This window comes from Melanotaenia boesemani, chromosome 11 (assembly GCF_017639745.1).
Source record: "Melanotaenia boesemani isolate fMelBoe1 chromosome 11, fMelBoe1.pri, whole genome shotgun sequence".
In the NCBI taxonomy this organism is placed as follows: Eukaryota; Metazoa; Chordata; class Actinopteri; order Atheriniformes; family Melanotaeniidae; genus Melanotaenia; species Melanotaenia boesemani.
In genome coordinates, this window is record NC_055692.1 from 12263845 (window position 1) to 12282179 (window position 18335).

General features: G+C 40.4%; 1 protein-coding gene across 5 annotated transcripts in view; it reads left to right on the forward strand.

Annotated features, from left to right (window-relative positions):
• znrf3 (zinc and ring finger 3) overlaps positions 1 to 18335 on the forward strand; it is a 129917-nt gene that overhangs the window by 104169 nt on the left and 7413 nt on the right. For all 5 annotated transcript variants that reach the window (XM_041998564.1, XM_041998562.1, XM_041998563.1 and 2 more), the window contains exons 3-4: positions 15018 to 15092; positions 18018 to 18149. In XM_041998564.1, the coding sequence (XP_041854498.1) occupies positions 15018 to 15092; positions 18018 to 18149 (207 nt within the window). The remainder of the gene's footprint in view (positions 1 to 15017; positions 15093 to 18017; positions 18150 to 18335) is intronic.

The window sequence follows — 18335 nt, forward strand, 5'->3', positions numbered from 1 at the left end:
TAAATATAACCACAGAATTTAATCCATTCACGCAATTATTTTTCAATTCCCAGCTTGTAAGCTTCTGCAGGGCTTTATCATTAGCTGATGATGCGTTGCTTTAGTTAAGCATGTTTATTGATTATTCATATATTGATTGGTATTGGCTGTTTTTATTATATAAAAGTCAAAACAGCTGATCAGGTGATGAATCATGTGATCAATAGTGAGTAACATATTTGCTTTGTAGGAAGGTGTTTTTATCCTCGTTAATATGCACTGGCTCTTCTCTGAAAATCAGTCATACATGAGTGTAAAGTTTGAGACCTTTTTTTAAATAAATAAATGTTTAAAAAAAAAAACAAATCACTGGCAAATCAAAGAATCGGCAGCTGTTCCTGCCTCCAAAATGCCAGATGCCAGTCCTTCAAATCGAATCCAGAAGTCAATAAGACAAGTTACTGGTCATAAACAAACTCTCCTAACGGAGGGCTTTTCCTGGGGTAACATGCACAAGCTACAGTAACTTTTGAGCTTTTCCATCCACCTGCTTCTCGCTCCAAACAGACCGCACAAACACTTTCAAACAGCACAGTGTGGAGGGAGGGATAGAAGGAGGAACTGTAAAAGAGGAGGAACAGCAGGGAGAAGAAAGGTTGTGAGGCATGGAGCACTCAGCGGCTCTCCTTTCATGTTTGTGTACGCCTCAACTCGCTGATATTATCTCGGCCCCTCTTCCTGACGGGGTGTCGGGAGGGAGATTTCCACTGTGACCAGACGTGGGCTTCTCACTCCCCCTTTAAAGAAAAAATCCTCTCTTAAATCATGGCTTCAGCATGTTTCACGGCCGTTTGAGGCACCCAGGATCCCACTGCGCTTGTTTCCATGGTCACTGGGAAGCTCCTTGTGTCATGTGGCTCAAAGTGAGCCGTCCCTGGGCCGAATTACCCAGCTTTCAATAGAAGGCCAAATGACCATTATTAGACTTCACAGCTCAGGCCTCTATTTAAAGAGAGAAGAAAGGATGCCTGGGGACTTGAGATGAGAGAGAGATTGAGGGAGAGAAAGAAGAAGGCAAGGGAAGAAAACAAAAATGCGCAAAAGAGAGAGGAAGAAGTAACATGGAAAAGGAGTTATTTCCGTGCCACCCATTTTATTTCCTCACCCCTGCATTGATTTTTGGTCTTAACAAATGTTATTTAACATCGGCCTCTGTAAAGCTCTCCTGTCTGTCAAGCAACATCAAAACAAAAAGAGAAGAGCAGCTCGATCAAAAGATGAGCTGTGGAAAAAGTAAATCTTAGAAAAGCTAGACATCCACCCACACCAAACAAAGCCCTGTTTTTTTTTCTCCTTTCATCTCCATCTTGAGTGCATGAGAATCCTCCTGTAAGTCGGGTCCATGTTCTCCGTGAGCCCTCAGCCTGGCACCAGAGCTGGAAACTGAAGCTTCCTGGTCCCACACAGCTAATCTGATGCCTCTCTCCTTTTATACATGAATCCTGGAGTGGAGGGTTAGCAAGGGTGAAAATGGCATCCTGCTCTCGCGGTTCAAAACTTTCTTTCAAGCTCTGCCAGGGAGGCAAAGTTGGACCCAGCACAAGGAGACGGAGAATAAACGATGTGTGGTTGAGTGTGTGTGGGTGTCTGAGGGCGACATTGGAGCTGGCTCTGAGATAGTGAGGTAATGGAAGAGGAGAAACCGAAACATGGAGATAGCGAGAGGGGGAAGGATGGGAATGCACCTGGCAAAGAGACATGGGGAATTTTGTTTATTGGAGAAAATATAACAATAAAACTTATCTGGAAAAATCAGTTGTTGACCGATCTGTTGACCAGACAGATGACTTGCCTGAGACGAGTCAGTCACAATGAGCTGTTATATGGAGTCATGGCTAAAGGAAGTGAACATTCTGCAGTCATGTCTCAGTCCAACCCAGTTTATAGCTGCTTTGATGCTGCCATAGGGATGCAAGTAAAGGAAAGAAGGTCTCTCTGCCTTTGCTGAGGAGCTGGACTCTGGCAGTAGTGAACTCACGAGAAACATTTATTCAAGCTATGTTTGATGCCATTAACAGTCTTAAGATTGTGCTAGCATGCCTTTGCAAGCACCATAGTAAATCATCACACCATTTATATGTATAGTTTAGTTAAGCTGTGGTTAACTAAACTCACTCAGGCCATTTAATCGGAATATGATCTTTTTCCCAGATTGGAAGCACTAAAGAGTAACTGGTTTACAGACTGGTTTGCGAAACTCTTCTTTCGTTGAAATTGGATTTTTTTTTTCACCAAGACAAAAATAAAAATAAAAAACAAACAATTTAACTCATAGCACATTTATTCTGTGTCGAGCCATGTCATGTATACTTTTTTTTTTTTTTTTTTTTTTTTTTTTTGGAAGAGATGAGTGTGAACATGTTGGTCAGCTTATAGGTGAGTTTCTATGGTTAAGAATCTGTATCTTCTGCAGTATACAGGTTGGTGTTTTAGTCTTCAGTCACTTTTTATAAATGCCTTTCTTTGCTGCTGCAAGGGGAATCTTTAGCAAGTTTCAATTTTTTTTATGTGCACGTTTTCTTTAAGATATCCAAGATATGAGACAAAATCCCCCACAGACAGGCAAGTGAATAGATTCCCAGAAAAGTTGTATTTTCACAATTTCAAAAGACACATGGTCTGAATACAGGCGTTTATATCGTCTTTTCTAATGATTATTGAATTTTTAATTTGAGGTCTTTTGAAATAATTACACTCTTGAAAAGCAAATTCTTACCATTTCTGTGATTGTGTTATAGTTTAGTGTCCTTTCTCCATATTGTACTACACCACCGCTGGAATTTCCTCACCCAGCTCTCATCCTCACTTCGCCCTAACATACAGATCTGATTCTTTTTCTGAATCCGTGGAGCCAAAGTTTCCTGATTGATATTTATCATCATGAGCTATCCATTCCAGTGATCCAAGTTATTTTTCTATTTAACAGCAGAGTACCGTTAAGTTAGCGGCTGCTTTCTGTTTACTGAGTACTACATTTTCCACATCACACTTTCTTCTGCTGCTTCTGGGTGGAAGACTGCAACAGGAACTCAGGAGCATCCAGAGCTCTCAAGCCGCTTTAAACTATACCTGCAGGAGTAATTTCAATCAGTAATACATGAGCAGATACTTGTTTAAAGTTCCAAATCTTGACTTGCATTGTAGCTAATCTACCCACCCGGTTTTGACGTAAAAGTTTGCTGTATAAAAAAAAAAAAAAAAACATCTGGTTGTACTGCAGTGATCCTGATCTTGAACTAATGGATTCCAGTAATGGAGTAGCAGATGGTATAAAGGAAGTTCTTCCATCTTTCACAGAATGAAACCAGGCAGCTTCTTCTTCAGCATTTTTTTTTTTTTTTCTTGTGATGTGAATAAACAGCCAGATATTAATACCATGAGGTTTCAGCTGTGGGAAGCGAGCGGTACGGCAAACTGGGGGGGTGGATTGGCTGAGTCCTGACCTGCTTCTGCTGTTTGCCCAGAGAAAAGAAGACAGCAGGCAGTGGCACCGCCCCTCCACCAGCAGCATTGATGGTGCTTTAGAGAAAGAGAGAAGCAACAACAGCAGCTTCTCTTTCAAGCAAGCAGGGACATGGTCTCCTAAAGCAGCTTCAAGGCAGAGAGAGATTAGAGAAAATCTTATGACTTCAGCAGAATTAAGAGAAAGGGAGACGTGGGTGTTCGGTTGAGACGCCTCGGCATGAATGAAATCTCTACGTTTTCAAACCTGAAATGTAATTTAATTCTCAATTATGGTTAGTTTTTGTTTGTTTTGGTTTATAAGGGTAATTTTCTCTTTAAATGTCTTCTGCGTTTGTTTAGTGTTACTGTTTGATGGTGCTGATGTGCTCATGGATTCTGTAATATTTCTTCAGTATCTTTTTTTCCGCTTTTTAAAACATGGCTCTGCTTATAATTGCGATGATACTTATTGGTACGCATGAATGGGTCTTGATTAGGCTTTTTACAATACTTTTTATAATCACCCCATCAGTTATCAGACCTATAGAATAGTGAGAATCACTCACTTTTACTCTTTTAACACAGAAACCAACAGAAATGTCATAGTTCCGGTTTAATTTCCATTCGCAACTCCTTCCAAGAGAATATGTTAAAAGTTATAATATGAATTCAATTGAAAAGCTTTGGTTTAATGTTAAAAAAAAAAAAACAAAAAAAAAAAAAACTTGATGGTTATTTTGTAAGTTTGCTTCTATAAAATCAAAACAGAGTGATCACATTGGAACAATAAAAAGCTGTTTTACTGTTTTAAAAAAGATTTCCTTTATTCAATTCTCACTCAATCCATCATGTCTGACTCTGCTGTTTCACTTGAAGTTAAAGAAAAGCCAAAACATTTGATCTTTTACGTGCCAGGAGACTTGCAACCCAGCGAGCATAAATCTTGGATTTCACTTGTCTTTACTTGCTCCAGACTTTGTCTCCCCCTCCCTTCGTCTGACAGCCCTGGTGGTGTGAAAAATATGGTGACTGAGAATTTTCAGTACCAGCTAAAGCTACTCTCGAACCTTCAGGTGTTCCTCTACACGGGAAGCAATTAGTTAAACTCAGATTTTCAGATTTTTCTTGCCTCAAACTCATCAATGTTAAAATTTTAGACTAAATTCCAATCTTCTAATCGAATTTAAGGCTTTGTATTCATACAAAAGTTGCTTCTTAATTATGGCAGATCATTTAACTGATGATTGTTCTCCTCTTTTAAAAGAATTATCTACAGATGGTTAAGCAGGTGTCCTCCTTCTAACCAGCCAACTAATGTTTAGACACTAGGTGGAGAGAACACACTTAAAGAGTAGTATTGTTGTCTTTTGCCAGAAAGCTTGTTTATTTTCCTGCTACTCACAAAGGACCAGAGTCCAAAACCGGTAAGAAAACAACATGGGAGGGACGGAGAGGAAAAGTGGAGGAAATTTAATTAGCGGTTGTCTGTTCCTCTGAGCTCCGTGTTTGGTCTCGGCAGGACAGAGCAGTGGGCAGCGGGAAGAGAGGAGACCACAAAGCTTCTTGATTAGCAGCAGTCTGAGTCTGTGCATCTGCGTTCATGGTGTGTGTGTGCACGCGCCTGACTCCACAAGACGTCAAACCGCACAAAGAGAGAGGCAGGAAATGCTGCCTGCTGTGTGCAACAAGCAAGACAAACATGTATATTTAGCGATGGACCGCTTTGAGTTGCACAAGACGTTCGGTTTGAGTCCAGTGTTTGAGCTTCATTCATCACTTGTTATTTATCCAGACTTGATGTGTTACCACATGTACGGAAAAAAAACGATCTGCTGTCATTCTCTTACTAAAGTAAATCCTGGAAAACACAAGCAGAATTCAGTGTTTAATGTTTAAAGTTTATTAAAAGAAATGCTCCGTATCAGCCAAATGATGGAGGTGTTTTATATGGTACTATAATCACGGTTTGAGTTGTTTGGTAAAGTCGTAGATCTGTCTTATTTCCAAGTCACTTTTTTTTTTTTTAGATCAGATAATGCCACATTCATTTAACATACAGAAGTCTGATCCAGCCATCTTTTCTTTATATTTTGCTACCAAGCAGCCACCTATTTTCACTTAGAGGCTTGTGTCTGACTATTTTCAAAGGAATGTGTGTTTCTGTTTAAGCCACTTAATACTGACCTATGAATTATTAAAGCAGGAAAAAAGTTATTTTCATCAGAAGTTATGTTTGGCAAACTTTTAATTTAAATGAGTGGTGGCACTCCAGCTCACACGTTGAGTGTTACGCAGTGGACAACACTTGCAGATATACTCTGTAAATATTTGGAGCATCAATTTAGTGTGTAGGGTCTCTTTTTCCAATAATATGATCTTATCTTGTGAAGGTAGTCAGAATTAGCAAATGTTTAAGAAATCTGAAACAATCCATTTAAAGGATAATGCTGAAAAAAGGGCAAATTTCTGATTGTTTTTGTGCTTACATCAAAATTTTAGGACTTGATGTTGTAATCAAGTTTGCAATACAGAGACAACATACAAGGCTCCTGATAAGAGACCCTCAACTCTTTAATGGGGTCAGCCTGTAGCTAAGTTACACTGGCAGGTCTCCTCGAAGGTGCCTTCTCACGCACACATGCACACCCTCACAAACGTACATTTTCATAGCACAGTTCACTTGTATAATTCAGGTTATGCAATGGTGGGTGAATGGCCACCCCACATTGTGCACTGAGGCAGATACAAAAAATAGAGAGTGGGGAGGGGGTGAACCAGGAGGAGGAAAACACTCATGGAAGAAAACAAAGATGGCAAATTTCTGAGACATGCGTGGAGTGATTTTAAGCTTTAAAGAGATGCTGACTTGAGGAATGGGATGAAAGTTGAAGCATCGCTGAAGAAAACCTCAGGCTCCTTCTCTGATGTGCTGTTTTTATTCCCCCAGAGAGGTCTTGTTTTTTTTTTTCACACAACTGAAATTACCACCCTAAAAGTGGATTTTTCACACCAATCCAGTGGATGGCCTCTAGGTGAAACATATCTCCCTCCAAAGAAGATGGACTCAAAAGGACGAACCTGCAGGCTTCACATGGTTTGTTGCACCATGTTAACTTGCATGAGAACTGATTCTTCCTCCAGAGTGGCATCACAGTGGGACAGATAGTTATTATACACTAAGTCGGTGCATCTGCAGACTGGCCCGTTATATACAATATCTAACCTCCCCCATTTCATGTATTTGTATTTTACATCCATCAAAAACCTAACTTTTTTGTGATTTGCAATAATGATTTGTTAACCAGCTTTTCTGAAGGTGTTTTAAAGGGTTTCTGTGGACATTAGTCCTTTGGAGAGGAGTGTATATGTAGTGCTGTGTCTATACATGGAAAACATGGTAAATAACCAATTCAGAAATTGTGTTTTTTGGTGTTTTACTAGCTGTTAGAAGGACCCGTTTCTTTTTTTTTTTTTTTTAGTTGCATCTAATAAAAAGGCTGAAGATAATGGGGTTGACAGACAATCAAATTTGTACTTTTGCAAAAATTAGAGCTTTTAACCAGAACTTGACCTGTTGGAACCAGATGTGCAGTGTGTCCTTGGATAGAAATTAGAACATCACAAACAATATCTGAAAAGTGAAGTCTCCTGTTACCACCGGGATATTAAATACAACTGTTCAACTACTTGCTAGCAAAAATGTCTAATCAGCCAATCATATGGCAGCAACTCAGTGCATTTAGTCAGGTAGACACGGTCAAGATGAAGTGACGAAGTCTGTGATGCTGTCATGACATTATGTAGCAAAATCTCTTAGGAATGTTGTTGAATCTATGACACCAAAAATTAAGGCAGTTCTGTAGGTGAAAGGGGTCCAAACTGGTCCTAATAAAGTGGATCTAATAAAGTGACTGGTGAGGGCACCTGTCTCTGCTCTAAAAACCAAACTTTTCCACCATTTCACTGTTACAGATGGCATGAATGTGTGTGTGTATGCTGTACATACTTTCTACTGGAGCACATTTTATGTGCCTTTTCCATCATCACCAGGATGTTCGGACAGTTTTCAAAGATGACTTGCTCATTCCACCATGCTTTATCACAGCATTGATAAGAAAGCTTAACAAACATCTCATGAGCTACACTCAGAACAACAAACTCTAAATAAAACTCGATTATAACTGATAAAGACAGTCCAGCATCAGGACAGCTCAGGAGTGGGAAGAGCCTATAATTCACCTTAAAGATGGAATTGTCATCATTGGACAGGAAAATATCTGAAAGAATGATTAAAATCTACATTTTTTTTGCCAACACCTTTATCATAAGCTCATCATAAGCTCTACATTTGTGATGCCAAACGTCTTATTTGTATGTTTTAATAGTTATGGCCGTCCCTGAGTTCAGTGAGTGCCCCAAGTGATTCTTTCCCCTCTGTGTTTACATTGAGTGAACTGTGAGTTTATATGGCGGCTGTTGAACAGAGTGAAGCTTGAAGAGGCTTGCCGACCCCTGTCACCCCACCGATGTGACACACAAGTGGATTTTTATGTGCTGCTTGAACATTTTTTTCCTTCTGCTTCGGTCCAGCCGAAGGCCTAAAGAAATTAATAATAAACAGCACAAAAGGGAGAGTTCAAAGTGTGAGAAGGTGGAAAGAAGCTCAGTCATGGCAGCAGGGATTACTTGCTCATACCTTTTTGTTTTAATCAACAAGTGTATGTGAAGTTTTATGGCAATGAATCATGATGTTAGGCACGGGGAGGAAAGGGATTCATGAAAAACAGTTATTGGCATTGCTGAACTTCAGCACTTAAGGAAATTGTTGCAAAATACTGTTTAAAGTGGAAATGGAGTAGCGATGCAGCAGAACTACTGTCAAACCTGTTGATTAAATAACACGCAGCCAATATTAAAAAAGTCACAATACAAGAGGCTTGTTTTGGCATATCAACAGTTTGTAATAGAAATGTTGACATCAAACAGTAGGAGCCGAGGGAGACGGTGAGTAATGCTGGTGCACGTCTTGCTGAGATGAAAATGTCACGATTATACAGACCATCTATCGCAGCACGGTGAATGAGGAAGAAGCTGGCTTCAGACACGGCTCTCCTCTCTCTCTCCAGGCTGTAAAGCCACGTTGAAATGTTTGATTTTATTTTAGCTGAATGTAAATAATGTCTCTGTTACAGAGTGAGGAAAGGGAGAAAAAAAAAACTGGGGGTGACCACATATAAGAAAATCCATGGGAGAAAAGTATGCCTTTATCTTTTAATAAACCGTAAAGCCAGGAGGCAACATGAAATTACAGCGTAATAGCAGTGGAGAGACTTCTGAAGACTTAATTACCTTAATTATAGCAGTGCAGAGAGAGGGAAAGGAAAGCATGAAGAGGGGGAAGAAAGCGGAGGAAAGCAGAGAAGACAGCAGGTCGGAACAGCGGGAGTAATGTGATAGAAGAAGAAGGGCTCGAGCCAGGTTTGCAGGTGCATTTGTGTTTGCACAAGAACATGTTGCCTCGTGTTTTACATGCATATTCATAAATAAATAAGCATTTTTTTTTAACCATGTGAAATATGAGAATCATCTGTGCATGTGAGTGATTGATTGAGTGCTACACTGAGAAAAGGCTGTTTCCAGACGAGTGAAAAATTTTCTCCCTCAGATCTTACAAGCTGGCAGGCTTACTTAGGGATGCTAAACATAGCTTTCATTTTCCTCTGTGTCTAGACTGAGTTCTTAGTACTTTTCTGCTGCGGTTTTTGTTCACTCAGGGAAGATTGTTCCCTAATTCTCATGCCTCAGAGCCAGCAGGAAGTTTGTTTAGCTAGCAGTGTTGTAAAACACCTGTAAACCCCCCCATGGATGACTGATCAAGCCCACAAGATGAGTACTGAAGATCGGGTTTCTGCTTTGAAAAACATATTCTGATTTTTAAACATATTCCTCCTTGTCCAATACTCTTGTTTGCTTTAAACTTATATGTTTATATTTCTTTATTTAAGCACAAAGTTCACATTGTAACTGCTACCTGCAAAGTGAGATTTGCATCCATGTTGTTGGACATCACTGTATGAGTTGCTGCCATGGATTTCTGGTGTTGCAGCAATCATTCAAAGCAGAATTAAAGAGAACTTTGTAGTGCTACAGCTATTTTTTGTTACAGGGATTTGTCTTAAAACACTTGTTTAAAGAGCCTAAACGGCTTTGGAAACGCAGCATAGTGGGAAACTGTTTGAGGAGGGACCTTTGTCACTTATCCATCATTAAAACATTCATTCAGCAGAGCAGCTGTGTCAGTGGAGATGTTGCGCAGTGAAAATGGATGGAGAAAGTTCAGAAAGTGAAGCTGTTGCAGACGTTGAAGTTAAAGGAGCCGTATCTGTTGTCTGCAGTTACTTTGGTTTTTAAAGGGTGGATGTGGACCAGGCAGAGTCCGGACCAAACAGCTATTTACTGCAGATGCTGTTGAGCTAAAGATGTTATGTAATACTTGGGGACTACAGATGTAAATTGGCCTAAAGCTAACTCTGGTGCAATACATCAAATGGAAACATTTATGTATGAAATTGCACTTGGTCCCTAATAAATAAAATTAAAAAGAAAAGAATAAAATGAAATAAAAATGTGCTGCAAACATGCTTTGGAGTACAAAAAATGTATTAAACTAAGATCAGCACCCATTAGCACCTATCCTCAGGTAAAACTTAACAAAAACTGCAGGACACTGAAGTCAGATGTCACTTGTAGACATGTTTGCTAGATGCACTGACACGAACTAAAGAAGGAAGCAGTGGATGGAGATAACTAACACCATCATAATCCATACAGCCAAAGACGTGGTTCTAAGTACTGTGGAGAAAAACACGTGGACTATGATCAAGACATTGTGGACAATGAAATATTTTAGGTAGAGTTAACATTTCAAATGACAATTAAATTGGCTGTTCTTGGACAAAATAAGCAATCCTCCTCGGTTTGTGGAAAATGTGGTGAACATCTTCTCACACATAAGTTTTCTGTTTTTTCCCCTGTCAGATATCGTGAAATTTGTATGATTTTTTTTTTTTTTTTCTTCAATATATATTCTTTTATTTGAGCATATTTATTTCACATCAGTGAATGCTCATCTTGTTTATTCTTTAGAAACACAAACAGGTGATGAGTTTATGTGAATAAAGTTTTCTCTTGATGTGCAAATGTTTCATTGGATCACCTGGTTATAGTCAAGTCCTTCAACTGAAATCCAACTTTTTTTCAGCGACTACTAAAGATACAACACACCTATTACAATGCAGAGGGATGAGAAACATTACTTACATACAACCGTATGACATAAAAATATAGCTTAAGATGCCGAAATCCTGCATAAACGACTGTGATGACTGAAAGATGACATAAATACCACAAGACTGAGAACTTGAGACCAACAGATTCTGCACGAGGACCAAAGTGACAGTGATTATTTCATGTGTTGGTTGTGTGTGTGTATTATTAATGCATATAAGTGTGGATATGTGTTTGTGTGTTTAAACCCCTGCTGCATACCATCAGCAGGTTCCCAGAAGAATATCTGAGGTCTTTTTTTTTCTCTCTCTATTCCTTGTGCTGTCAGCTTTCCATAAGGCTGGTTGTTGTGACTGCCAATATTTAGCATTTGTGGTTGGGTCTCCTAGGACCCATCCGGACTCTAAGGGCTACTGTCATTAGCTGACTGGGTAATTTAATGGAGTAAACTTTTTTTTCCTCAAGAAAATAATGTCCAGATTCCTTGTGAGACTCCTGTTTATTCTTAATGAAGCTTGTGTGAATGAAGGGTTGCATTTCTTGTGCATTATCCTCCTTTTTTGCCACAGAGGACAGAATGATGTCTTGCACCGCTTGCACAATATCTCCTTACACAGGAGCTCTGCCACTTGGAGCCTGTGAAGTAAATGGTGTTTTTCTCTCTCAAGTCCTCCGTTTTAAGCGGCCTTTTAACAGCATTTATCCTTCCCCTGGTGTCCGTGGTTGTATTTATTCTTTTATTTTTTTTAATAGAGGAGATGTGTCATGTTTTTTAAGAGCCAGTTTGCCTGTGGGTGCATTTTTGTTGTCGTCAGGCAAGCCCCTGCACTGCAGTGCAGGCCTGCCCCGAGTGGAGATTCTTCAGGAGGGAGATCTCTTTCTTCTCCAAGCGTCTTACCAAGAGCTATTAATTATTAACTGGGAAAGCTAACATCAAAGGAGCAGACTTGGGCTGAATGAAATGGGGGGGGGCGGAGCCTGGCAGTGTGGAGCTCGGAGAAAACTGGGTGAGAGGGAAAAGCTGAGCTGAGATTTTGCTCTACTTGCTTTTGAACTTTCCGAATACAAAAGTAGAAAAAAAAAGTGAAAAGAGCAACGTTAGTTTATGTAAAGGAGGCAGGACGAAAGAGAAAGTTGAAAAGACTTGTATTTATAGCATGTTGCTGCTTTAATATCACTGTGCTTGATAAAGGCCTTCATTCTCTGCTGAAAAAGATGGAATCAGTTTGCAGGCTTAATTAGCCTTTAATGAGCTCTGAAAGCCAGATTCATAAACATCTCGTCTATGGATTAAAACGGGGGGGTCTAATTGAAACATGGCTCATAAATTGCAGAGTCATTATGTGTTTACATTCCGCTGAAGTGTGTGTTACGTATGCAACCGTCTGTTACTGCATCAAAGAGCTTTTTGCAAGCTCTTGCTGTAGCTTGTCTGTGCAGCAGCAGTCCCACCACAGGTACCTTTGGGAGGCAAAGGGCATCATGGCTGGCTCGTGCACAGATGAGTGTTGCTTGTATTTAAAATTTGGAGCAACGAAGGTGCTTTTGGAAACTTGAATGACAATGGAAAAATGTGGAAATCTAAGCTTGCTTTAACTTCACCTGCTGGTTCTTGGACAGCTATGTGTAATCAAACTCTTTCCAGAGACTTTAAAACATGCATGAAGATGGGGAAAGTAATTCAAGCCTTTTCTCCTAGGACATCTCGGAGGAAAGGCTTCTCTACATTTTTCCTATGAAGGTTTACAGTAGGTAAATCTGCATGTTTAGTATTGGTTTTAAAGCTGGAGAAAATAGCAGATCGAGATGAACTGACTCAGAATCACATGTACTTTACTGAAGTCTTTAAAGTCATACTCAACAAACTTCACTCTGACAGAGATGAGCAGCCCTGCTGTGACAAAACTGACAGAAGAGTAGGAGAACTTTAGATTATTTTTTGTAAAGCAAATATTGCCTGCTTTGTTTGTTGTCAAGCTGGATCATTTTTAGGATTCTGACCTCTGATATGCGCTCGCAGCACTTTATCAAGCTATCACAGAATGAGTCTTTGCCAGATTTAACAGATTAGAAAGGATCAGTCTAGAGCCTGCAGGGTTTTGAATTTGCCTATTCAGAGTCATGCCAACTTATACTGATGCCCACTGTTTATCAGAGACAGTATGTCTATAGGCTGAATTGATCCTCTGATGTTAGAGTTGCAGAATCGCAGCAGTATGACCAATGTTCAGTTTTACTTTAATCAAACACCTGAAGTCTTATTACAATGTTTTGGAAGTTCCATGTTGGCAGCACACGTCTTATGTAGCTCCAAATTTGCATAACATGTGATAGATTACTTTGAGTGCATACTTAAAAGCAGTTTTGCACTCTTGCCCGATCAAAAGGAGTCAGTCCAAGACCTCAATCTGGAATCACATGACCATTTCTCACAATTTCCTCCTACATGACTCACACAGAACAAACGATTTATGATTAACACAAAAGTCTGCAGGATTGGGACAGACATGCAGCCATAGGCAAATTCTGCAGGTTTTAGATCAGATTGTAAAACATGTGGTTCATGGGCTAAAACTGGCCCACCAGAGGGTCTAGTCTGGCTCACAGGATAAAAATGATAAATGGAGAATATATATATATATATATGGTTAAAATTTCACTCATTATCACAAGAAATTTTAGATTTTCATAATATGACTAGTAAAAAGACGGATAATTAAATCTCGGAATAACCTTGCATTTCCTTGCAGTAAAACAAGGACAGGTATATATATTTTTTTATATTTATAGGTTATTATGCCATCATTTTATTAATTCCGCCCACTTGAGATCAAATTGTGCTGTATGTGGCTCCTCTGTTCTAGATTCTTCCCTGCTCCAACACACCTGATCCAAATAAAACGGATCCAACAGCTTAGGTTCTACACAACAACCCATTCATTTAAGTCAGGTATGTTAACGCAGGGAAATGTCTAAAACTTGTAGGTAAGCAGCCTTTCAAAACCCAAGTTTGATATCCCTGTTCTAAAGAAACGAAAGACTGAAATCAAAACCAGTGTACAATTATAAACCCAAAGTTTTGTTTGTAAATTATTGCCTTCACCCTCATCTTCATCAATCAGAGATGCAGACATATGTTGTACCGAGTCTTTTTGGATTCAGGGAATGAGGATTTAATGGCTTTCTGGACTTCCTGTTAGGACAAATGGTGCTGAAAGCTCGTCAACATCACTTTGTTTGAATGTCATTACTCTGAAAATGAACTGGATGCGTTGTGAAAAGAGCGATTGTCTCTTCCCTCCTACATACAGCTGCTCCCCGTCTCCACTCCATCCTCGCCTGCAGACCGGTGCGGTGACTCTCTCCGGCCACTCGGCAGCAGAGTCACAGCACTGTAGACTGTCACTTTGATCTTCACCCCCTTTCTTCCCTCCAGTCATGAAGAGTCTTGGCAGGAACCCAAGGCCACTTGATAATACCAGGATATGATCCCAGCCGCGGTCTTTTAGATCGTGTGGTGCAGACATCAAAATCTAAATAGGGCAACGAAAATCAAGCTGGGTGAGAGCAGATTGTTGGGAAAGGCAGGAGTTAAGATAAAGACCCCCCCCCCCCCCCCCCCCCCCCCCGAAAAAAAAGCGGAAGCCAATTTGGATTCTGCGAGTAGATACTTGGGGTTCTGCAGATGCAAGCATTTCCTTTATCTCTTGCCTGTAGCAGAACTCTTCAAAAGGCCTTTTGCGCTATGACTTTCCCGACTCTCAGATGAAAGAAGCTCACATTTTTAACAGCTGGAAATCCCTGATAACTTTTTTCCCCCCATCTTTTCTGAGCATGCACTGCAGAATTAAGTTGGAAATCCACTCTGTCATGCCGAGTTGCATCACTTGGAGTTGTGCTCCAGTGACGGAGGGATGAAAAGTTCCTGTCACGCTGTTCATGTGGTGCAGATTTACATAATATGACATCATGGAGGTTTTAGTAAATTGGAGAGAACGACTACATGTGCATCCTAGCAAATGTAATCACTGGTTTGTTTACCTCTCCCTGTGGTTTTTCTTTTTAATTTTTCTTTCTCATGATCTGTGTGGGGGTGGGTAACACTCAGGGAGAGAACACCCTCTAGTGGTGTCTAGTTTAAATGGGAAGTAATCAGTGGTTGACGGTGTATTCATGTATTCCCTGGCTGTTTTCCTTTTGTGCACTTGTTGAATATTTCTAATCATTACTGCGTTCTGTGTTGGCAGGCCAAGAGAGCGGTACAGCGGGGGGCCACAGCCGTCATCTTTGATGTTTCTGAGAATCCAGATGCCATCGATCAGGTTTGTGCACACCTAGAATTACCCAGGCATTCACACTCTCCATCTAATCTGTCTGGATCTCTCTGTGAAAGACGCTCTGCTTATTTACTCCTGAATGAGGCTCGGCCACATGCCCTGCCCTTCTGATTGGCAATGTGTGTGTGTGTTGTTTGCACCAACAACGATCTTTCTATCTTGCACATTCAACCATTCCGGGCCTTTCAGCTCCCTAACTTGTGTTTTGGAGGAGTGCAGTGCATTTGAAGAGGACTGAAAATGGATATTCAGGTTCAGCTTTCACTAGACCATGACCAAACTCTGTTGAGCTCATAATTGCACAGGTAGTGCACATTACCTCACCTCCTGAGACCACAGAGCTGTCTTTGAAAGGGCATTTGGGACACCATTCATTGTTTATAAGAAAGTGTCACACACTTACTTCCAGTCTTTTTTTTTTTTTTTACTTCTGTTTCTTTGCTTCTAAGAGGTATAATAGTTTGGTTGCACCTTTGTCGGAAGAATTCTCATGTGGTATTCATCCTCGCCAGGCCTGGACTTGCAGGGTTTTTTCTTTTTTCCTCTCTCTGTGTCTCTTCTTCTCTGCTGCTGGGTTGTAAAGCGCGTAGCTGAGAGATAAAAGGGATTGCGCGGAGACCACATGAAAGGCAGCGCTGGGCGGCTGTGTTAAATTCCCCCGAGAGGCTTTTCCAGTTAGAGCAGCTCGATCAGCAGAGGCAGGAGCCACAAGGCCGAGGGGCAGGGAGTAGGAGGAGCTTCGGAAGAATTAAGGTCCCCAGGCCAAAATTAGGTGAAGCTCTCTAAAGTTAATGTACTTGGCCTCCCCCCCTAAATTCATTCTCTAATGTGAGGCCAACTACTCCTTGGGGTTTTTTCTTTTGGAAGAAACTTCTCTTAAAAAGTGAAAGACTTTGTGAGTTATGGCTGAATTTGTTCGAATAGCAGTGGAGTCAGTTCCCAGGAATCAAAGCGAGAGATCAAACATTTCAACATGTATACTTTTAAACCAGAACGTAGAGCATTTCGCTGGGGAAGATGACAACGGGAGAAGAAATAGTAACGTGAATATCCTCGGTATTTCCCCTGGGCTTTTCAAATTACAGATTCCGACCAGCAGACGAGCGGGAAGAACAGAGGCAGGGAGGAGGAGTGAAGGAGCATGTCAACTGGCTCAGAAGCCAGAACATAGTATTGACAATTTCCTCCTGCTCCCTCTGGTAAACTGTGGCCTCAGTTTCCTAGTCTTGCTACTCTATAGGCCATGTTATCAACCTCGGAGAAGAGGAGTTGAACCTTTCTGTGAATGTAACATCAAGAGCAACGTCCACATATTTGGCCTTTATTTTTAAACCATGTGACATATGTGTTCTTCAAAAAAGTAACACCTCTGCGTTATGGGTGATTTTTACAGGTGTACAGTTTATATCACAGCAGAAAGTTCAAGTCAAGGCAATGGCTTGCTAAATATTTTGCCTTATATCTTCTCAAACAGAAGCAATGTCAGGGCAGTGGGAGGGTCGACCGAACAGGCTCCATGTACAAAGCCAGAGAGTCTTTGTTGCAACAGACCTGATTTTAAGCCCTGACCCATGACTCTTTATTGCACATCATCCTGCTCTCTCTGCCTTCTTTCCCATCTGTTTCCATAAAAGCTTGTTTAATAAAACAAAGATTCTGTGTTTTTAAATTTACTGTATATAACTTTTAAACACTTAGTTTTCTCTTAGACCAGTGGTTCCCAAACTAGGGGGAGGGCAAGAGTTACGATATGTGGGGAGGGTGGGCACAGCCAGGCTAAATAAAACTTAGTTTTTGCACTGCTAGCAAAACATGGACAAATTTGTGAAAGAACCAATGGGCAAAGGATAGAGAATCAACAACAAAGATTTCAACTATGAAAAAAAAAAAAAAAAAAAGAAGAAGAAAACGTAATGGGGCATATCTTGCCCTTGGCTTGACCAGGTAATGCTCAATGGTGGGTAATGAAGAGAGACTGTTGCAGATGCATGTCACAAAATATCAGCATCTGACAGCATGAAGCTAAACAAGTTACAATGCTACAAAGGGACTTCCTGAACACAAAGAAAAGCCTGTTTATTACTCTAGAAATAAACTACTGCCATATAAACAGAGTGAATATACAGCATTCGTTTCATCAAAAGCTCACCTCACATGAAGTAGTTTGCAGAGTTCCCTGATTTAAAACGTCTCACACTGTAACAGAGGATTTCTTCTGCCACTCACATGGTTTTAACTATAGTAAACAAAATAGCAGCCAATAAACTGAAGACTGTTTTGTGGTACATCGAAGTGCCTGTGGTAGTGGGATCAGGGATGGAGGGGCCTTGACATTATGTCAATGAAAAGGGGGTCCTGCAGAAAAAGTTTGGGAACCACTGACTTAGACCTTCTCTAAGACAATATTTGATGTTTTGTAGCCATGTTTCAATATAGAAATTATTCATTATCTTTTTTTAAGTACAGAAATGTAAAGATTGGATGAAACCAGGCTCCAAATTCATGTCACTTTTGTGACAGCAATATTGATTTCTTTTTTTATTATTATTATTGCTAAATAAATCATAAAATACTGTCAGTAATCATCAGTAAAATATATTTTTTAAACAAGCTATGGATTAGAAATCTTTACTGGTAACTTTCCCTGTTGACTACCTGCATTCAGACAACTACTTGAGTTAGGGTTAGGGGTTGAAAAATGGGGGATCATCCCACTGAATATCCACTAATTTGGAAAGAAATAAATATTCATTAAAAATCTTTCCACTTATCCAATGGTTAAGGACAAGCCAGGAAAACATAAATATACTAAATTGATGTAGATATTTGGAGGCAGTTTTGAGCTAATAGATTTTCAGGAATTCCTCTAGTTTCCTGACCATGATCATGCATTTTTCTTTCTCTCTGTAGCTCAACCAGGTCGCTGAAGACCCTCTGAAGCGGCCGGTGGTCTACGTGAAGGGCAACGATGCCGTCAAACTGATGAACATCGTCAACAAGCAGAAAGTGGCCCGCGCTCGGATACAACACAGACCACCGAGGGTAAGCTCTTGTGCCAAAGCCCCAAACCCACTGATGCAGATGATGTACATGTGCCCAACAGCAGATCTAAAGGAACATATTTGGATATTTGCGAGGCCACAAAAGGGACTGAGGAGAAGGAGGAAAATTCCAGCTGTGAAATCTGACCCTTTTGTCTTTCTTCTGTGCTCCTCGCTGCCCCAAGGC